Source organism: Rhinoraja longicauda, chromosome 8 (assembly GCF_053455715.1).
Source record: "Rhinoraja longicauda isolate Sanriku21f chromosome 8, sRhiLon1.1, whole genome shotgun sequence".
NCBI lineage: Eukaryota > Metazoa > Chordata > Chondrichthyes > Rajiformes > Arhynchobatidae > Rhinoraja > Rhinoraja longicauda.
The window spans coordinates 31,958,859-31,979,406 of NC_135960.1; the positions used below are offsets into that span (position 1 = coordinate 31,958,859).

At 42.4% G+C, this 20,548-nt stretch overlaps 2 protein-coding genes across 2 annotated transcripts in view; one reads left to right on the forward strand and one right to left on the reverse strand.

The window, feature by feature from the left end:
- Positions 1–18,308, forward strand: ramp1 (receptor activity modifying protein 1). The gene is made up of 3 exons (XM_078403549.1): positions 1–258; positions 8,139–8,277; positions 10,455–18,308. The coding sequence occupies exons 1-3, from the start codon at positions 216–218 to the stop codon at positions 10,708–10,710; spliced, it is 438 nt and encodes a 145-aa protein (XP_078259675.1). The 5' UTR covers positions 1–215; the 3' UTR covers positions 10,711–18,308.
- ube2f (ubiquitin-conjugating enzyme E2F (putative)) overlaps positions 15,737–20,548 on the reverse strand; it is a 95,137-nt gene continuing 90,325 nt past the window's right edge. The window contains exon 11 of the mRNA XM_078403548.1: positions 15,737–19,966. Coding sequence (XP_078259674.1) covers positions 19,916–19,966 — 51 coding nt within the window. The 3' untranslated portion in view covers positions 15,737–19,915. The remainder of the gene's footprint in view (positions 19,967–20,548) is intronic.

The window sequence follows — 20,548 nt, forward strand, 5'->3', positions numbered from 1 at the left end:
TCAGGGTCCAGTTCACTTTGGCTCCGGGGTCTGAGAGCCGAGCTCAGTCTGATTTCACTCAGTGGTGCTCGGCAGCGCGGAGAGAGAACCGATCCGGGGGAGGAGTCCTGGTGCACGGGAGAGCGAGTTGGGGGGGGCTGGAGGTTTGACCAAGCTAAGATTGGCCGCCAAGCGCGGGTAAGAGGCGCACACCGCGTCTATCGGAACGGCTCCCGATGGCTTCGTGCACCGGCCGGCTGCTCGCAACCTTGCTGCTCGGTAAGTTGCATCGGGGCTCTCCAGCCCGGTCTCGGTTCCCCTTTTCCCTTTCAAAGGTGCCGGTGTTGGCCGGGGATTGTATTTGGTCCCAGCGCTTCCACCCCGCTGTCCATTCCCCACGGTTCATACACTCTCCCTCCTCCCGCCCGCCTCGGTGGTGGCGCCGGGGAAAGCTGCCATCTACCGCGGGCTGGTGAGAGTGATGGCGACGGTGTCGGACCAAGGGGGGGGGGAGAGAGAGAGAGTCATAGAGACGGAGCACAGGAGACCTCAGAGGTAGAGAGAAAGGAATGAAGGTGCAGCCTGCGAACCAGGGCAACACAGGTTAAGACAGGTAGTGGGAGGAATGGAGAGACAACCTGAGAACCAGAGAACTACATGAGGCACATGGTCATGGACGGGGGGGGGGGCTGCCTATGAAAACACAAGTTGACACACATTCTCGACACCTAAACAACTGAAGGGGGAGAGTAGTGTGGAGACGCAGCGCGGGGACAGGGAGTGCGCTGGAAAAACATGCCTGGGAAATGGACACAGCAGCAGAGACAAAGAAGCACAAAGCTGCGATAGTGAGGAGGTTCGTCGCTGAAACACAGGTGGGTTGAGAGGCTGTTTTACGTTGCTGATTAATGACAAATCCCCGGAAACCTTCACAGGTCATCAAATTCCAGCAAAGGCTGAAGCCAACCGATTTACTACCGTTGCTGGACATTTGCCCGCACATTGCTGCCCGGCTCCTCGCTGAGTCGACCCCGGACTCTGTTATTTGGGGCGATGAATCCTTGCAGGCTCCAACTAGCAATGGCGCCGCACGGGAGGCTTGAGAGAGCTCGGTCTCCCACATGCATTTTGTATCAGTGTAATTCCTTGCACCGACAGCGTCAGGACACGATAAAACCTTGTTTCGCCGTGTATATTTATCGTCCGATTCTCAGTAGTTGTCCTTCGAAAAAGAAAAGGAAAGGGGTGTTGTACTATTGACTATTGACTATCAGGCGTCGTTAAAGGAATTCGTGTCATTAACTCCGTGTTGCTGTTCGTCAAAGAGTGTTGGTTTTGAGAGTAATGTTTGAAAAAAGAAAATCATGTAGCTAAAACTATAATCGCTGTGACCACACCAACGCTTTCAGTGGTAAATGTGTATTCCCCAGCAGCGGTGCATTCGTAGTTTGTAAATGTCACCGATCACTGTTAAATTTTTTAACAAATACCACTTATGAGGTATTTGCGCAGTAATCATCCAGCACCAGGTCCGGCAGCCCCAGGAAACAAAGTGCAACAGAGTTGATATTTCAGGTTTAAGTCCTTCCATCGGAATTAGGGGAGATAAAATTAATTACTTTTTGGTTATGGAGGGTGGCGGAGGGACGGTTAGGACAAAGGAAACATTTCTGATAATATGAGGGTCAGAGTTGATGTCATAAATTTTTGATTTATGAGGGAAGTGGCAAGGGACGAACACATGAAAATGTAAAAGCTGTGAATTGTGGAGCTCTAGGAAATGTCCAGCAGTTTAAACTTTATTAATGGGGCGAGAAGAAAAAATCAGATATATAACCTCCTGCAGAAATGAACAAATATGAAAGCAAGTTGCCTGAAATTGTTGAATTCAGTATGGAGTTGGGAATGCTGCAACGTGTCCAAGGGGAAGATGAGGTGTTCCTTAACCTTGCATTGAGCTTTATTATTGCTGTGCAGGCCAGAGTGGGAGAATGGAGAATTAAATTGACAGCTTACAGGACGTTCAGGGACACCCCTTCAGACTGAACACAGGTGTCCCTTGAGGTATCATCCAATCTTTTTTCCACAACAGCTATGGGCCATGTGATTATTTCTAGCATTTATTTTTATTTCAAATTTCCCACCATTCGAGTTTTATAATTTTTCATTTGCTCTTCAATTTACTTGACGATTAAACATGTTATGAATTTGTTAACTTTCTGTAACCAATTATCTTCAGTTGATCACTCTTATATAGAGCTAGTGTAAATCATTATGTAACATCTTGTAGTATCATTAAGGTTTGTCATACATCACAGAAACTAGATCTCTGGCCCAACCAACATGCTTACCTAAACTCGTCCCATATGCCTATGTTTGGACCTTTCTATCCATGTGCTTGTCAAATGTCTTTAAATCTTGTATTGTACTTCCAGAGCTCCAGTTTCACCCCACATCCCAGGGATGTGCAGATTTATAGAGTACATAATTGGCCTCTGTAAATTGCCCCTATTGTGTAGGGGATGGATGAGAAAGTGGATAACATAGAGCTAGCAAGAATGATTGATCGATGGGCCGAAGGGCCCAATTCCATGCTGCATCTCCAAACTAAACTAAAACTAGTCTTTCACCTTCGGCAGGTTGTTATATATATCCACTGCCCTCTGAGGAGAAAACCTACCCTCTTTTAAGTTCTCTCTTTTACTCTCTTTTAAATTTACTCTCTTTTAAATTGTTACCTATTCACCTATGCCCTCTAGTTTTAGATTCACCTACCCTGGGGGAAAAAAATCACTATCCACCTTATGCATTCTGCTATGATTTTATAAACCTCTCAAAGGTCACCCCTCAATCTCCTTTGCTCAGAAAACTGTCCCAGCCTATCCAGTGTCTCCTCATAATTCAAGTCCCTCCAATCCCAGCAAGATCCTTGTGAATCTTTTCATCACCCTCACTAGCTTAATCTCATTCTTCCTATAGTATTGCAAACAGAATTACACACAGTACTCCATGTGTAGCCTCACCAATGTCTTGTACTGTTCGAAAATGATGGCTCAACTCTTGTACTCGGTGCCCTGACAATGCAGTCAAACAGCTTCAGGTCAATTTCATACCCATTCTATTTCTGACTCCATTCCTTCTCTCCAGAGATGCTTTCTGTTCCGCTAAGTTATTCCAGCATTTTGTGTCTAATTCTGGCAAACTGCTGGGGGTAAGAATAAGACAGATTCACTGTCCTTCACAGTACAGCAGACCTGTGGTGTTTTAACTGGAGGTCAACCTTCCAGTTTTTTTCCCACCACTTGCAATTTGCTTGTCCACTTTTTGAAAAAGACCCGATAACTTCTCTGAATCAACACTATTCCTGAATATTTAAGACTTACACTGCCAACCATTTCAACTTTCAGTGCACCGGTAGTTGTTTCTGATGGGTGTTCTGTGGTGGAAATTAGCTGGATAATGCACAATAATGTAAGCAAAATAATCGATACTGATAAAACACTATTAGATCAAATGCTAACATAGACCACCATAGGAGCTTGTCCATGGAGACAGGCACACTCAAAGCTCTACACAGATGCTTTACGTCTGTTGTCACAAAATAGTGGAATGATATTAACACTAAAGATGAGGATTGTGAAGTGTTAGACCATGATAAAAAGATATATTAGAGATGGGGTAACATATTAAGGGATCTAGTATCTTGAAGACAATATCCAATACATGCTCTGGATGGGAGGGAGGGGAAGGAGGAAACAACACATGCCTCCCACCAACATTTTCTGATCTTTGGAGGACTGAGGTGACTCATAAAATATACAGTGCCCTCCAAAACGTTTGGGACAAAGATCCATCATTTATTTATTTGCCTCTGTATGCAACAATTTAAGATTTGTGATAGAAAAAAATCATATGTTAAAGTGCACATTGTCAGATTTTATTTAAGGGTATTTTTTATACATTTTGGTATCACCATGTAGAAATTACAGCCGTGTTTATACATAGTCCCCCATTTCAGGGCACCATAATGTTTGGTTCACATGGCTTCACAGGTGTTTGTAATTGCTCAGGTGTGTTTAAATGCCTCCTTAATGCAGGTATAAGAGAGCTCTCAGTACCTCGTCTTTCCTCCAGTCTTTCCATCACCGTTGGAAACTTTTATTGCTGTTTATCAGCATGAGGACCAAAGTTGTGCCAATGAAAGTCAAAGAAGCCATTATGAGACTGAGAAACAAGAATAAAACTGTTAGAGACATCAGCCAAACCTTAGGCTTACCAAAATCAACTGTTTGGATCATTAAGCAAGAGAGCACTGGTGAGCTTACTAATTGCAAAGGGACTGGCAGGCCAAGGAAGACCTCCACAGCTGATGACAGAAGAATTCTCTCTATAATAGATGATTAAAACATGGCATTAGTAATAAATAGGAATAAATAGAGCGAGGTGGGAACACTTGTCAAATTTATCTACCTATCCTTGTTTTGTGCCTCTTATCAATCAATCAATCTGTATCAGGTCACTTCAAAATTAACTCTTAACCGTTGTTCACATTAATTTGTTGTTTTAGATCTGTTCATTTCTCAGTCAAGTTATAAGCCTTGCCTAAACTTCCAATAAATATTAAACCATTTCAGAGGGCCCTTAAGAGTCGAGCACTTGATGTGAGACAAGTTCCAGCATATAGATTTCCTTCCCTTGACCCAGATTCACCAATCCAACAGTTTCATTGTTGCTGAAGTGATGCCAACTTGTAATTTATTAAATTGCTAATTTACATTCCCAGCTGTCCCTGTGGCAATTATAGCAGCTCCGTCACCTCCGCCACATCTTCCCATCTCTTCCCCTTTCTGCTTTCCGCAGAGACCGTTCCCTCCGTAACTCCCTGGTCCACTCGTCCTTTCCTACCCAAACCACCCCTCCGCAGGAGATGCAACACCTGTCCCTTTACCTCCCCTCTCGACTCCATCCAAGGACCCAGTCTTTCCAGGTGAGGCAGAGGTTCACCTGCACCTCCTCCAACCTCATCTATTGCATCCGCTGTTCCAGATGTCAACTTCTCCACATCGGCGAGACCAAACGCAGGCTCGGCGATCGTTTCGCTCAACACCTTCGCTCAGTCCGCCTTAACCAACCTGATCCCCTGGTGGCTGAGCACTTCAACTCCCTCTCCCACTCACAGTCTGACCTTTCTGTCATGGGCCTCCTCCAGTGTCATAGTGAGGCCCACCACAAATTGGAGGAACAGCATCTCATATTTTGCTTGGGCGGCTTACAGCCCAGCAGTATTGACTTCTCTAACCTTAGATAGCTCCTCTGTCCCTCTTCCCCTCCCCCTGCCCAGTTCTCCCAGTCTTCCTGTCTCCATCTATATCCTTTCTTTGTCCCGCCCCCCCTGACATCAGTCTGAAGAGTCTCGACCAGAAACGTCACCCATTCTTTCTCTCCAGAGATGCTGCCTGACCCGCTGAGTTACTCCAGCATTTTGTGATACCTTCGATTTGTACCAGCATGTGCAGTTATTTTCCTACACTATAGCACAGAGACATGTTTCCAAATCATGCTTGAGTGCATCTGCAAATGGATCAAGGACTTCCTGACCAACCGCCCCCAGACAGTCAAAATAGGCCCTCACCTCTCCTCCACCATTACACTGAGCACCGGCTCACCACAGGGCTGTGTGTTGAGCCCCATCCTTTACTCCCTCTACACTCACGACTGCGCCCCCACCCATCCCACCAACACCATCATCAAGTTCGCGGATGACACGACTGTGGTTGGACTTATCTCAGAAGGAGATGAGACAGCCTATAGGGATGAAATCCAAAGGCTGGCAGCATGGTGTTCAGTGAACAATCTGGTCCTGAACTCCTCCAAAACAAAGGAACTTATAATTGACTTTAGAAAAACCAGTGGAGATTACGACCCACTCTACATCAATGGGGTCTGCGTGGAAAGGGTACCAGCTTTCAGGTTCCTGGGTACGCACATCGCAGAGGATCTCACCTGGTCTACCAACACCATCACCACAGTAAAGAAGGCACAGCAGAGACTCCACTTCCTGAGGATCCTCAGGAAAACCAACCTGCAGGAGAAGCTCATGTTGTCCTTCTATCGCTGCTCCATCGAGAGTGTGCTGGCATACTGTATAACCACATGGTATGCCAGCTGCTCAGAAAAGGACAGGAAGGCCCTTCAGAGGGTCATCACGACGGCCCAGAAAATCATCGGCTGCTCACTGCCCTCCCTGGAGCACCTGTTCAGCCTGCGCTGCCTCAGTAGAGCAGGCAAAATAATAAAAGATCCATCCCACCCCGGCCACCGTCTGTTTGTTCATCTGCCCTCTGGTCGACGTTTCAGGTCAATCAAATCCCGAACAAACAGACTTAAGAACAGTTTTTACCCCAGGGCCATACGAGAACTGAACACTACCTGTGCACTAGGCAACACCGTTAAAAAATCTTGTACTTAATTTAATTGTATTTATGTATTTATTTGTTTTTGCATTTATTGCATATATGTTTGTACGCACCGTCAGGATTGGCTGTTTTTTAATTTCGTTGTACTCGTTGCAATGACAATAAATGAATATTATTATTATTAATATGGAAGGAAATCTTTTAGGTGATGTTTGGTGGAGAGACTGTGGGCTTGGGCGATGCTTTCTAGTCGATCTAACACAATAGTACTTTTTATTATGTTTTAAAATTGCTTCTCCAAATGCTCACAATTTTCTCATACTATCTATCTGCTGTACTTTATTTACTGCAGTGCTTTTAAGTCTTTATTTCCTTATCTCCTTCCAATATGACTAATACTCATTTAGTTTTCAATTGACGTTGTTTTGCGCCTATTTTGTAAAATAATTTAAATATGTCACTCCTCTGATCTTTTCCAGTTGTAAAGTTATAAAGAGCATAATTTAGATTCCTAAATTAGGGTGAATAAATAAAAAACAACATGAATAAATTAAAAAAAACATTTCCACAGATCCAATAAACGGTAATAATAGATTTAGACAAATGATGAAATATTCACCAGATCAGGCTGGTCAGTATATCCTGCATATTTGTATTTGATTTTTTTTTAGATTTAGAGATACAGCGCGGAAACAGGCCCTTCTGGATGCATCTTTTAGCATCCAGATTCTATTGTCTTTGTCTAATAATAGTTTACATTTTGAATATTGTTTGGGAGCCTCAGTGTTAAATAAATATCAAAGCTGTCGACTAAGCTAACCACAGATTCACCAAGGCAATGTCAGGGAGAGAAAACTAAAGGGGGCTTGGGGGAGAGAAGTTAAGGTACAGAATTCCAATTACTGGTGGAACATGCATGTGCAGCATGCATAATAAGTGTGGTGATCTAATATGGTTATCTACACTAATTTAATCAGGAAAGTTTTCAGGGCAATGGGGAAGGAGTTTGGTTTGTAGTATTTTAGCAATGGTCAAATGCAGAGAAAATGAACTGAGTCTTCCAATACTGAAATATTGCCCTTTTGGTTTTCTGATGACAGATGCCTATTTTTTTAATATAAGGATGGTATGTTTGTAAGTGAGCTACTGTTATCCATTATTATATAAAAATATCCTGAGTTAAACCAGAATCCTTACCCAAAGTTAGACACAAAACGCTGGAGTAACTCAGCAGGACAGGCAGCATCTCTGGAGAGAAGGAATCGGTGATGTTTCGGGTCGAGATTGATGTCAGGGGAGAGGGAACTACATAGATAAGGAAGTGTGAAAATAGGACAAAGGGAATGGAGATCAAGGAAAATGTAGAATAGATCATTGTTAGCTGGGAGAGGATGACAACAGATAAAATGTGGTTGGAGACAGTAAGACTGGTCGGAGAAAAGGGAAGAGGGAGGGATGGAGAGAAGAAAAGTTAGAGAAGTCAATGTTCATGTCGCTGGGGTATAAGCTGCCCATGCGAAATATGAGACTGTTCCTCCAATTTGCGCTGGGCCTCACTCTGACAATGGAGGAGGCCCAGGACAGAAAGGTCAGTGTGGGAATGGGAGGTGGTGTTAAAGTGTTTAGCAGCCGGGAGATCAGGTAGATTTAGGCGGACTGAGCGGAGCCCCTCTGTTGTGAAAGTTACAAGTTTACAAAGCTCGATTTGATTTACTAAAGTTGTTATCTATAATTTGTTTACAGCACATCAACTCAATCTGGTCACTACCTGCAATGAAGCCTATTACTCCTATCTCATTAAACACATTTGCTTGGAGACTTACAGATTTCAGATGACACATGTTGGACAAAAAGTCTGGTGTGACTGGGATGAAACATTAAGGTATGTTTGGGATTCACTAGAAAACATTGTAAAAGAGAATCAATTATTTCACCACTTCCGAATTGCACTGTCCTCATTTTATATTGCCATGTCTTTGTGGTTGAACAGTGAAGGGACAAATGCACTGTCCTGTGTTGAGCTCCAACGTGTAGCAGGCCATTGATTTAACTTATCCATCTGTATTGAGTTAAGTGCAATATCTCACCTACCTTAGATGTCTGCAATAAGGAGAAAAGTAATCAATCTTCATGGTACTTGGCGTGCTGATCAGGGCATTCACATACTTGTATGTCGACACAAAATGCTGGAGTAACTGGGACAGGCAGCATCTCTGGAGAGAAGGATCTCCAGAGATGCTGCTTGTCCCGAAGAGTTACTCCAGCATTTTGTGTCTACCGTTGATTTAAACCAGCATCTTTCCCAGTTCTTTCCTACACATACTTGTATGTGGCTGCATCTAGATTTGAGTACAGAATGGGTGATGGCAGTGATAGGTTGGGATGCTCCTGCAAGGTGAAACCACTTTCATCATGCAAGCTCCCAAAGGCTGCAACAGTTGGTATCAGGCAGCTCCAGATAGGCAGCTAAAGGTTCTGGCCTCATTACAGGCTTCAGGCAGCACAGCTACTTGGACCAGGGGGCAGAATGATTGGTGATTGGAGCGGCTCTGAAGAGGGCAGATGGAGAGAGATTGAGGGAAAGGAGGGGAACAAGTATAAGGGAGTCAAGGGAGAGAAATGGCGTGGACAAAATTGGGAGAGGGAAGTTAACTGAAGATGGTCTGGCCAAAATGACATGTCACTGCCTTCAACCACTGAAGGTCACCTCACCTTCTGTCTCCTTTTTCTGCTCGTTTACTTATTTATCTATTTATTCACTTCTCTATGTTCTAGAAATCCCTGTAAAGCGTCTTTGAGTGTTTGAAAAGTGCTATATAAATGTAATGCATTATTATTATTATGCTCATACATGGTGATCAAAATATGAGTGCACGTGTTTACATTCGTACGTTTGCAGAGCCTGGTCTCCAATTGTCTTAGACTGAACCTTGCTCTGTCAAGACCATGTGGTAGGCAAGGGTAAGCCAAAATGAAATCTGCAAAACTGGATGTGTGTGCATGTGGTTCCTTGTATGTATGTGCACTTGTGTGGCATTAAAAACATAGATTATAAAAGAGATTTGAATAATGGGTGTGCACCAGTACGAAAGTTTTGAGTGATTGATTGTTTGCATGCATGCATTTGTAACTAATCATTAAACCTGGTTGAGATTAGTAAAATACATAACCCATGGCATTCATGCTCTGAGCTGCTCAGTGCCGAGTTTGGTGATGTACATTAAGTCTCACAGCTTCAGGTTGAAGCTTTGGAATGGGAATGGACAAAATACAGCAGCAAAACAGACCGACCTGGACCTCTGATTATCAACGTTTCAGAAATTTGACATTATGTATTAACAAAATTGAAAGACCATTTATTCAGTACTACTTACAACCTTAAGTAGATCCAATGCTTTATGGGATAATGCAAGTACTCTTGAAGTATTGTTTAAGATAGGAAACACAGCAACCAATAGCAAGCTCACAGTCAAGTTATCTGATAACTATTATTATGACAGATGTTCAAAGGATAACTATTAGCTGGACCATGTATCAGATGGTGGTGAGTGTGAATATATACTTTTATATGGAGATCAATATATTTTCAGATGGGAAAGTGACCATTAACTAGTAGAGAAGACCTGAAGTTCCCTTGGCTGACTCTTGGTATTCCTGGTTACATTCTTATTTATTCTGTCCTGAGTAGTTTAAATCCCTCCTACAGTCACCTTGCCCTGAAATTACGTTAGTTTTGTACCATACATATTTTCGGCAACCTGCACACTGTAATTCTCATGAAGAACCCCAATTTGCATTTATTTGGCACATCTCCATTTTCCTGTTACATTTAAAGATTAATAACAAATGTTGAACATTAATGAGTCCTGTTAATGTTTTGGCTATAGCGATCCATGAGAACAGGAAACGGAGTCACACAAAAATACGTATTTGTCTTAATTGCATTTCTGTTTTCTTCACAGTGGATCATTAATCAGCTCTATTTTCATTCGTATGCAAATGTTTTCCAGGGCACCTTTGCACTGTGCTTGCTGATGAATGCTCTCATTTTCTTTGTAGTTCCTATGGAGATCTCACAAACTGCACATATTTGATTGCCCAGAAGATGGATTGTTTCTGGCCAAATCAAGTAGTGGACCAGTTCTTCCTCACCATCCACAAGGAATACTTTGAAAACTGTTCCTTCTCCGGGAGAGCCTTGACAGAACCTCCAAATGACATTTTAGGGCCATTCATTGCGATCCCAGTGATGATTACTCTGCTCGTGACAGCATTGGTGGTATGGAGAAGCAAACGGAATGAGGGGATTGTATAACAACCATTGGTGAGAGGGCACATAATTTAACTAGCAGACTTGCAATTATATTGTTCCAGATATCTTTGCATTGGAGGGGATAAACTGCAGCATCTGAAATTGAACAGTTGTTTGGTACATAAACAGTAAGTAAATAACATCTAGATGAATAACATCCTGGATTCTCTGTCAAAGTTGAATACAATCTGCACTGGGCTACTAAGCATGTAACTTTAGTGAATAAAAGTTTGACATTTTATAGCAGTTGGGTTCACTTCCTAACTCATGCTTGGGAGACTGTTAACGATTGAACCCAACACAAATCTGCAATACGTACTCAAGCCAAGTGTGCATCTATACGAAACCCATTTATCTACTTTTGTGGATTTTTGATGTATTTTTCTGAGGAGAATGAATTAGCCTCAAGGAATAAATAATAAATCAATTCAACAACGAGCAATGAAATCACAGCATGAGGTTTTAAAAAAGCGTAACTTTTTGTTTTAATCTAGAAAATTTCTCAGGATTTCAGATGTTAGAAATGCTGACATTACCCAACGAACTGTGCAGGCTGCACTGCATTTTGGTGGGGAAAAAGACTACGCAGGGGCTCTGATTATAGGTCAGTGCTGAACCAAAGTGCAGGCTGGAGCATTTTCTGAACTATTTAAAAATAACTAATCAGGGATGGTCTATGGTTTCTTTCAGTACCTGGGGACAAGGATGGAAAATTGGTTGTGATTTCACGTTGAGTTCAGAAATACTGTTTGGAAATGGTCCCTTTGGCCCACCAAGTCCATGCAGACATGATCATCTGTTCACACTGGTTCTAGGTTATCCCACTCCCTACTCATTAGGGGCAATTTACAGAGACAAATAATTTCATGTTCTTAGGATGTGGGAGTAAACCCCTGCTGTCACAGGGAGAACGTATAAACTCCACTCAAATAGCACCCAAGGTCATGATCGAACCTAGTTCTCTGGCGTTGTGAAACAGCAGCTCTACCTGCTGCCACTACTGTACCCAAGTGGAGAGCAAGTTTGAATGTCTAGTGCCATCAGACTTGCCTCACACTGTATTAACTCGCACTTTCACAGTCCACAAAAAAGTAAAACTGCCTCTCAAAATATTCAATATCTCCAAGGCAGGAGAAAAGTGAAAATTAATATTTTGTAAAAGCACATCACTAAAATTATGGCCATCAGATGATTAAAGAGATTGTAATAGAACCTAAAAAAAGTGTGTTCTTTCTGATCCATAACACGTGCTAGAATAGCACTAGTGGCCTGGGCTGCAACTGCCAAGAAACATTCATTCATTCCACTTCCATCCCCCACAAGGATGGTCTCGAAGCCCTCCGTTTCTTCCTCGACCGTAGAACCAGCCAATCCCCATCTACTAACACTCTCCTCCGCCTAGCAGAGCTGGTTCTTACCCTTAACAACTTCTCCTTTGACTCCTCCCACTTCCTCCAAACCAGAGGCGTAGCTATGGGCACTCGCATGGGCCCTAGCTATGCCTGCCTCTTTGTCGGGTATGTCGAACAATCCCTGTTCCGGGCGTACACCGGCCCCATCCCCGAACTCTATCTCCGCTACATCGACGACTGCATTGGTGCTACCTCTTGTACCCGTGCAGAACTCACTGACTTCATACACTTCACTTCCAATTTCCATCCTGCCCTTAAATATACCTGGACTATCTCCCCCCCGTTTCTGGACCTCACCATCTCCATCACAGGAGACAGACTAGTGACTGACATCTACTATAAACCCACTGACTCGCACAGCTATCTGGACTACACTTCTTCCCAACCGGTCTCCTGCAAAACGTCTATCTCCTACTCCAAATTCCTCCGTCTATGCCGCATCTGCGCCTGGGATGAGGTGTTTCACACCAGGGCATCAGAGATGTCCTCATTCTTCAGGAAACAGGGCTTCCCCTCTTCCATTATAGATGAGGCTCTCACTAGGGTCTTTCTACATCCTGTCCGGCAGCTCCGCTCTTGCTCCCCCTCCCCCCATTCGTAACAAGGACAAGATCCCCCTCGTTCTCACCTTCCACCCCACCAGCCAGCGTATCCAACAAATCATCCGCCAACATTTCCATCACCTACAACGGGACCCCACCACTGGCCATATCTTCCCATCCCCTCCCTTTTCTGTGTTCCGCAGAGACCGTTCCCTCCGTGACTCCCTGGTCCACTCGTCCCTTCCTACCCAAACCACCCCATCCCCGGGCATTTTCCCCTGCAACCGCAGGAGAAGCAACACCTGTCCCTTTACCTCCCCCCTCAACTCCATCCAAGGACCCAAACAGTCTTTCCAGGTGAGACACCTGCACCTCCTCCAACCTCATCTATTGCATCCGCTGCTCCAGATGTCAACTTATTTACATCGGCGAAACCAAACGCAGACTCGGCGATCGCTTCGCTCAACACCTGCGCTCTGTCCGCATTAACCAATCTGATCTCCCGGTGGCTGAGCACTTCAACTCCCCCTCCCATTCCGACCTTTCTGTCATGGGCCTCCTCCAGTGCCATAGTGAGTCCCACCGGAAATTGGAGGAACAGCACCTCATATTTCGCCTGGGAAGCTTGCAGCCCAGTGGTATGAACATTGACTTCTCCAACTTTAGATAGTTCCTCTGTCCCTCTCTTCCCCTCCCCCTTCCCAGATCTCCCACTGCCTTCCTGTCTCCACCTATATCCTTCCTTTGTCCCGCTCCCCTGACATCAGTCTGAAGAAGGGTCTCGACCCGAAACGTCACCCATTCCTTCTCTCCTGAGATGCTGCCTACCTGCTGAGTTACTCCAGCATTTTGTGAATAAATACCTTCGATTTGTACCAGCATCTGCAGTTATTTTCTTACACTTCATTCCTTACTTGCTGACAAGAAAGGTAGAGTTTGGAGAAATATGAAATTGTGGTGTATTGGGGTAAGGCGAGATGTAAATGGGGGGTGTAGTTCATTAATTAATCATTTTTTGACTTTAAAGTAACAATGGAGCAAGGCAAAATGAGACAATAAAAATACATAGGAAACAACAGTTAGAGAGGGTGTGGAAAACAGAAAAGCTGCAGAGAGTTGGCCTGATCCAGAAATGTTGCAGAAGAAAAGGTATGAGGCCGTGGAGTACTCCAACAGGAAAGCTATAAATTGCTTGTGAGATTTCAGTTCCTCAAGATTTACTGGAGCAAGATGGAGAATTAAAGTAAGGTGGGTGGGGGTAAAGCTCAGTCACATTAACAGACAGAACGTGGGAATTGAGTAGAGAAAACAACTAATCCGTGTGGCCTATGAAATGTAAAGAAGGACACGTCCAACAACCATGCAGCCAACTAATAGGGTGAAGTTTGAACAAATCTGACTGATCCATCTGGAAGCAGCTCCTCTGCTCCCTTGATGATGGGATAACAGGAATTGAAAGAGCAGCTCCATCCTTGTGCGTGAAAGCATACACCAGAAGATGGATATTGGCACTGTGGATTTGCAAAGTTTTAAGGATGAAACTACCACCAGAGATGTTGGAAAGTGATGCACTTGATGAGAGCAGAGAGGTGGAGGAAATAACAATTAGTAGGTGACTATAAATACAGGCTGAAAATTATGAGGTCACAACGATCTCGGGTTGACCAGGTATGAAAAGTTCTGTTTCAGTTTAGTTTATTGTCACATGTACGGAGGTACAGTGAAAAGCATTTGTTGCATGCTAACCAGTCAGCAGAACTGAGCACAATGGACAATAAATAACAGCCAGGTAGTATTATACTTCCTGATTTGGTGATTAGGCATTCAGTATCAAGGATCATAGGCCAGCATCTGCAATTCCTTCCTACACATCATTGACCTGGACTGGATGTCATAACTGAAATGCAAATGATGCTTTGGTGATTAATAAAATATACCATCAGCATAATGCAGCACAGAAAGCACCTATTAGCTTGTTAAGTTTGAGCTAGCTCCATTGAGGAGTGATCCAGGCGGTCCTATCCTCACTCTTTCTTCCTATATTACTACAATATTTTCTCCTACAAGTAGCAATGTGGATGGTGCAATTGTCTTTTTAATTCAATCTTTACATCCAGTGTTGTGTAGTGTGCCTGTTCTCCCTGCCAAAGACCTGGTTGGTGGGTTAATTTGCGCTGTAATTTGCCCCTGGTACAGTTGAGTGGTAGGGGAACATGCAGCAAGTTGAAGGCATGTGAAGGAGAATGGGTTACAAGGAAATAAGTGAGAGGATGGCATTGTTTACACACTGGGTGATTGGCTGCTTCCCAAGTCATATGGAATTAAAAATAGAATTATTTTTCTGATTCTCTTAAGAATTAAGAGTATCCACCATCTTTTAGGTGGTACTTTACAAATCCTATCAACCTGTCAAGTTAAATATCTGCCGTATGTCACTTTGGGTCCTCTCTCCAAACATTGTAAAACGGTGCAGTCTGGTTATCAAGCCTCGAGATGTGCAATAGTGTTCTGTAACAGTGACTGGGCTTTGCATTATCGCCTGTCTGGGAATAGAAACAGAGCTCACAAAATCATGCATCATACACTAATAAATGCATATGAAGTATTATAAATCATGTGATATCAGCTGAGTATACAGTATCACTGGCCAATCTAACTATATTATTGTCTAGTTGCTGATAACTTTTTATGTTGTGCCACCCATTATGGACTAGGAACTAGATAATTGCATACCATGAAAAAATGGGGAATGGACACACTAATATGCATCTTGGACTAATAATGGTTCATGTAATATCCAATATCATGTATCAACCTCTCAAATGGCAGTGGCCTATCTGCCAACCTGCTGTGGTTCATTCTGAAATGTTCCCAATTGGTCCAGCCAGCCAGTTAATTCAAGGGCAATAGATTACAAATACCTGTTTTGTCAGCATAGGAATAAAACTGCAGATGCTGGTATAAATCGAAGGTAGACAAAAAATGCTGGAGTAACTCAGCAGGCCAGGCAGCATCTCTGGAGAGAAGGAATGGGTGACGTTTCGGGTCGAGACCCTTCTTCAGACTGATGTCAGGGGAGGGGGCGAGACAAAGATAGGATGTAGTAGGAGACAGGAAGGCTAGAGAGCTCTCTCCAGAGATGCTGCCTGGCCCGCTGAGATACTCCAGCATTTTTTGTCTACCTCTGGTTTTGTCAGTAATACCCACGTTGAAGCAGAATCACACAGCAGGAACTATAACTGAACAAGCAGTATCAAGTATCAAGAGCTAATGTTGCACAGGCAGATGCATGTTGTATCAGTTGTCAAGGACTAGAGATGTTTAATCCTCCTTAAAAAAAATCCGCTGTCCTTATCTGGTCCATCATAAATGCAACTCTGAAGTTAAATCTTTCAATCAATTCCCTGGACGCCTCAATCGCAAATCTTTTATGGGTCTCATCAACACATCAAACTCATCAGTCTCACTCCATCACGTCAAACACAGCAAGTAAACCTGATGATTACTACATTCTATCGTTCCTCAGCTGATGAAGCAGTCCTATTTCAGAGTACACGGTATACCAAGGACGCAAAGTGCACTCAAGACAATGACGATATCTATCACCAAGAGAAGCTTCATGGCATCATTACTTCCTGAAGGATAACATTCAGGCCTGCATCCTGAGAACTGAGAAATCATGCAGAAAAAAATCTTAGGCAATTTACCAGTTATACCAGTTTGGTCATAAACAATATTCATGCAGTAACTTTTGGAGATAAAGCTCTTTTCAGTCATTGACCACCCCCTGATGTGTTGCACCACCACTGCACTAAATTGGATAGATTAAGAGTGGACCATCAGACACAATACTGACGAACGATGACAAGTTATTGTCAAACCAGAAACGTAAGCCACAAACATTTGACCTAGAAAATTGTACATTCTACATGACCAGGTCAGGGCATTAACATTAGCTCAATTAGGAATGCACAGGAGCATGCAGAAACATCACCATCCACATCTTTAATGAGCTTCATGATCCAATAACCAATGGATCCATTCCAATTTTTGCAACTCTGTCACATCTAGTTATGAATGGTAGGAAATAATTATAACTTTTGGGGATCTAGGGTCACAAGCTGGTCAGCATTTATTATCCATCTGCAGCAGAATCTACTTAATGATGGCAGGACCCACATGCCAGTACCAAAAACAAAGCTGAGGCATCTACAACAAATTTCAGCCAAGCAGCATCAAACTGGTAATCTTCTTTCCTGAGTTTCCCCATTGCACAAAATTACCTTCTGCCAATCCACTGTGTCCAAAAACAAACAGCTGAGGGAAGCAGATGCAGCAAATGCTAAGTGATATCCATGCTCCAGTTCAGACAAGCCCAAGGCCAAGCTGTTCCAGTTTCCAGGTTATCAGAGACTAATTCAGGTTATGTACCCTCCACAAATGAAAGACAAACCCAATGTTTGTCCATTATCAATAAACTACCATCACATCAATTATCAGCAATGATGGAGAGTTGTCAACTGTGCTTTCAAGTGGGAGTTACTTATTGAAGTACCGTTGAACTCTGCCAGATCCCATTCTCAAATATGGCAACAGACCACAGCTGGAGGATTCCATAAACCAAGCAAGCCTTCATTCCATCCTAATTTGATGTTTAGTATCAGCCAATTTTTTTAAAAAAATCTTTTAATGTAACATTTTCATTTAAAGACCAAGTCAGAGAGCAGTTGGACACCAGTAGCATTGGTGTGATACTAGGAGTTTATAGGACAGTTATTTTCCAATTGGGTTTTTACAAAAATCCTACTGTTACAAGCTTATTTTATACTGACACTGCCTATTCTGGATGTATGCTATTTTTTTCCATAATTGTCATAATGAAACTGGAACTCTGGGTTATTCGTTTGTAATGCATTGCTACATACATCTTTGTTTGTACATACTTCATCACACATGTGCAAGATATCAGTCCATATCTCACAAAATATACTTGAGATGTATAACCAGAATGCAAATATTTTAGCCTAGTACTGTTTCTTTAAATGTTCATTAGAGTTGTTGCATAAAGCACGGATGAGATTCATATTGCTGCAAAGTCCATATGCATAGAGTTCACATAAAATACTTAACAACAGGTAATTTTGCATAATTTATAAACAGCTTTTCCAATAAGTGTCCCTCTATCAAAAGAACCGATCACCAATACAACTCAACCACTTCCAGTAATGAGTTAGATTCCCTTGGATAAAGAAGTTACTCGTCATTTCCTTAATGAATTTATTCACCACTTTACTTTAGTTTCGGTTTCCACATCATCTCTACAACTTTTTAATAATCTCCAAAGATCTCTCTCAAATTGTCCTCACTCTTTTCAAGAGAAACAAAATCAAAGGTCAAGCCTTCCTAGTTGGCACAAGACCTCACTCAGTTCTAGTATTGTTCTTGGGAATCTTTTCTGTACCTTCTCCAGTGTCTCTAAAATAATTCAAATAAAATGGAGAGCAGAATAACAGAAGCCTCTGTGATCATGCTAAACAAAGTTTTACGCCAATACAGCACAACCTTTCTGCTTTACAGTTTTGTCAGGCAGTTATTGTACAGTGAAAACTGTGTTTAACAGATAACATTGGAGTAGTTTTACTGTCTATTGCTGTTCAATAAATAATAAAAACTTCAATGCATAATGTGTTCATTATTTGACTGGATAATATATATTTTAAACAAAAACCTGAGTAATATTAACTGGTTAAAATTTAACTGTGCAGTGGTATCAAATTAGCAGCATTTAAACTTCATTTACATAAACCATCTGCAGCCTGCCTAGTTAGAATTATTTTTTACATGAGCAGTTGCATGCTGGTTTCCTGATGCCAAAACAACATCAGCACCCAGTATCAGGTTTGTTCCTGTACCTACATTTGGAAAATTACATGCATAAACACCTTCACAATTGGGCCACTCACCCCCTAGTGAAGTGGTTTGTTTGCGTGCTTATATGCTATCCTGATCTAAATCCAAACTCAGTAATACCATACATCTTCACACCTCCCTCAAAAGTAAAAATGGTTTTGAACATGGAAGTAATTTCACAGTCTTAAGTTACAACTTTTTTCGCACAATATTTATGGGCACTTACCAGCCGTATAGAATGTAGTTCAGTCACTTGGCCCATTGAAATCCATCCTCCTATTCTACACCCCAGGACATTGGTTGATCAGGATCCTTTCACAAAATTCATCAACATTCTTATATTCCAAGTACGTTGGAAATTCCTCCCCACCATTAATTGACACGGTACTAAATGACGGTATAAAGGTGCATGGTCCTTCTCTCCAGAGATGCTGCCTGACCTGCTAAGTTACTCCAGCATTTTGTGATACCTGGTATAAAGGTGCATGATCATCAACAGAGATATGGTTAGTAATGCAAGGTGCTAAGTTGTGAGAGGACTGCTTAATGTGAGGGAGCTATAGCAAGACCATTAGAGACACGTTGAGTAACAGATCTGTGGGTAAGGGGATTGCAGAGGGAGGTGGAATAACATCAGTGGCACTGTGAACTCACATATAAATTATATAATAAACACGGTAATATATATGCATACATGCAAGTACACAACATTTTCACATCTGACAAGATATGTACTTATAGGTGCGCTGTATATATCACAAACAAACCTGAATTTTAGGTAGGGAATTACAATTCTCAAACAATTAATATCTTCACCAGACATACTTTAATTGACCAAGCAGAGCTGTGGGATCAAGAGTTGCGTCCATTTTAAGGCAATGCCCCCTCCCGATGACAGACACTGGCTCAAGTGCTACTCTGCATTTTCCACATAGTTGTTTAATATTTGCAAGCCACATGCTGTTAATGCTTCAAACCCATGTCTCAAGACATTTTGTTGCAAGATATTGTGGTTTCCAAACCACACCATATTACACTAGAAAAATTGTCCTTTGTGACTCAATCAGTAAAGAGACAGACTCCATGTGCTCTGTACAATCCGTATAATTGAAGAAAACCCAACTATTTTGCCACAATAAGAGTAATTATTCCTGAATCTTAGCCCAAAGTTGCCCATCACTTGCTGTACTGACGCTGAATTCAAAGTAGCACCAACAGCTTCTCTTCATAACAACAGTGATACTGGACCGTCACAATCGAGTGTTTAATTGACGATCAACATCAGAAGGCAGAAGACTTGGCTGCCACAGCTTGGAGTAGTGTCCCATCAGACAGCTCATATGATCATCTTGCAAAGCGTCTAATATAATCCTGCACTTTACTCCGAAAGTCCTCCTGCAGGGACAACACAAAAACTGTCGGACATCAAGTTTTTATTTAAACATTAAATTGCAAACCCCTAGCAATGCAGCCACATTTAAAAAAAATGAACCAGTGATGAACTTGTCAAAAATATATTGATGAAGAAGCGTTAGAGACCATCACTTGGAACAAAATTAATTTTCATATAAAATGTGTCAAAGAGAGAGACAGCACAGAAGCAGGTCCTTCAGCCCACCGAGTCCACGCAGACCATCAAAGGCCCATTTACACAAATGCTAAATTGATCCCATTTTATTCTCTCCACATTTCCATCAACCCCTCCACAGAATCTATCCCTCACCCACATACTGGGGACAATTTACAATGACTGATCAATCAATTTAGCAAAGCATTTTAGCAAGACTTAAAGACAGGCAAGAACCATGGGTGTTTGTATACCATGCTGCAGGACAAGTTGAACAGACTGTTCAAGTAGTACGCGGGATTCTCGGCTTTACAAATGCAAGTTACACTGTCTTCATAAAAAGACAGGTTTGGCCTCGGATGAATTATGTTCAATCCCGGGCATCATTCTCCAGCAGGGACATCGGAAAC

What these genes read in the sequence shown, in the direction of transcription:
- ramp1 (XM_078403549.1), top strand. Translation starts at nt 216, where the DNA reads ATGGCTTCGTGCACCGGCCGGCTGCTCGCAACCTTGCTGCTCG. An exon ending in GCTCGCAACCTTGCTGCTCG is followed by an intron (nt 259 to 8,138) that starts GTAAGTTGCATC and finishes ATTTGTTTACAG; the next exon opens with CACATCAACTCAATCTGGTC. An exon ending in GACTGGGATGAAACATTAAG is followed by an intron (nt 8,278 to 10,454) that starts GTATGTTTGGGA and finishes TTTTCTTTGTAG; the next exon opens with TTCCTATGGAGATCTCACAA.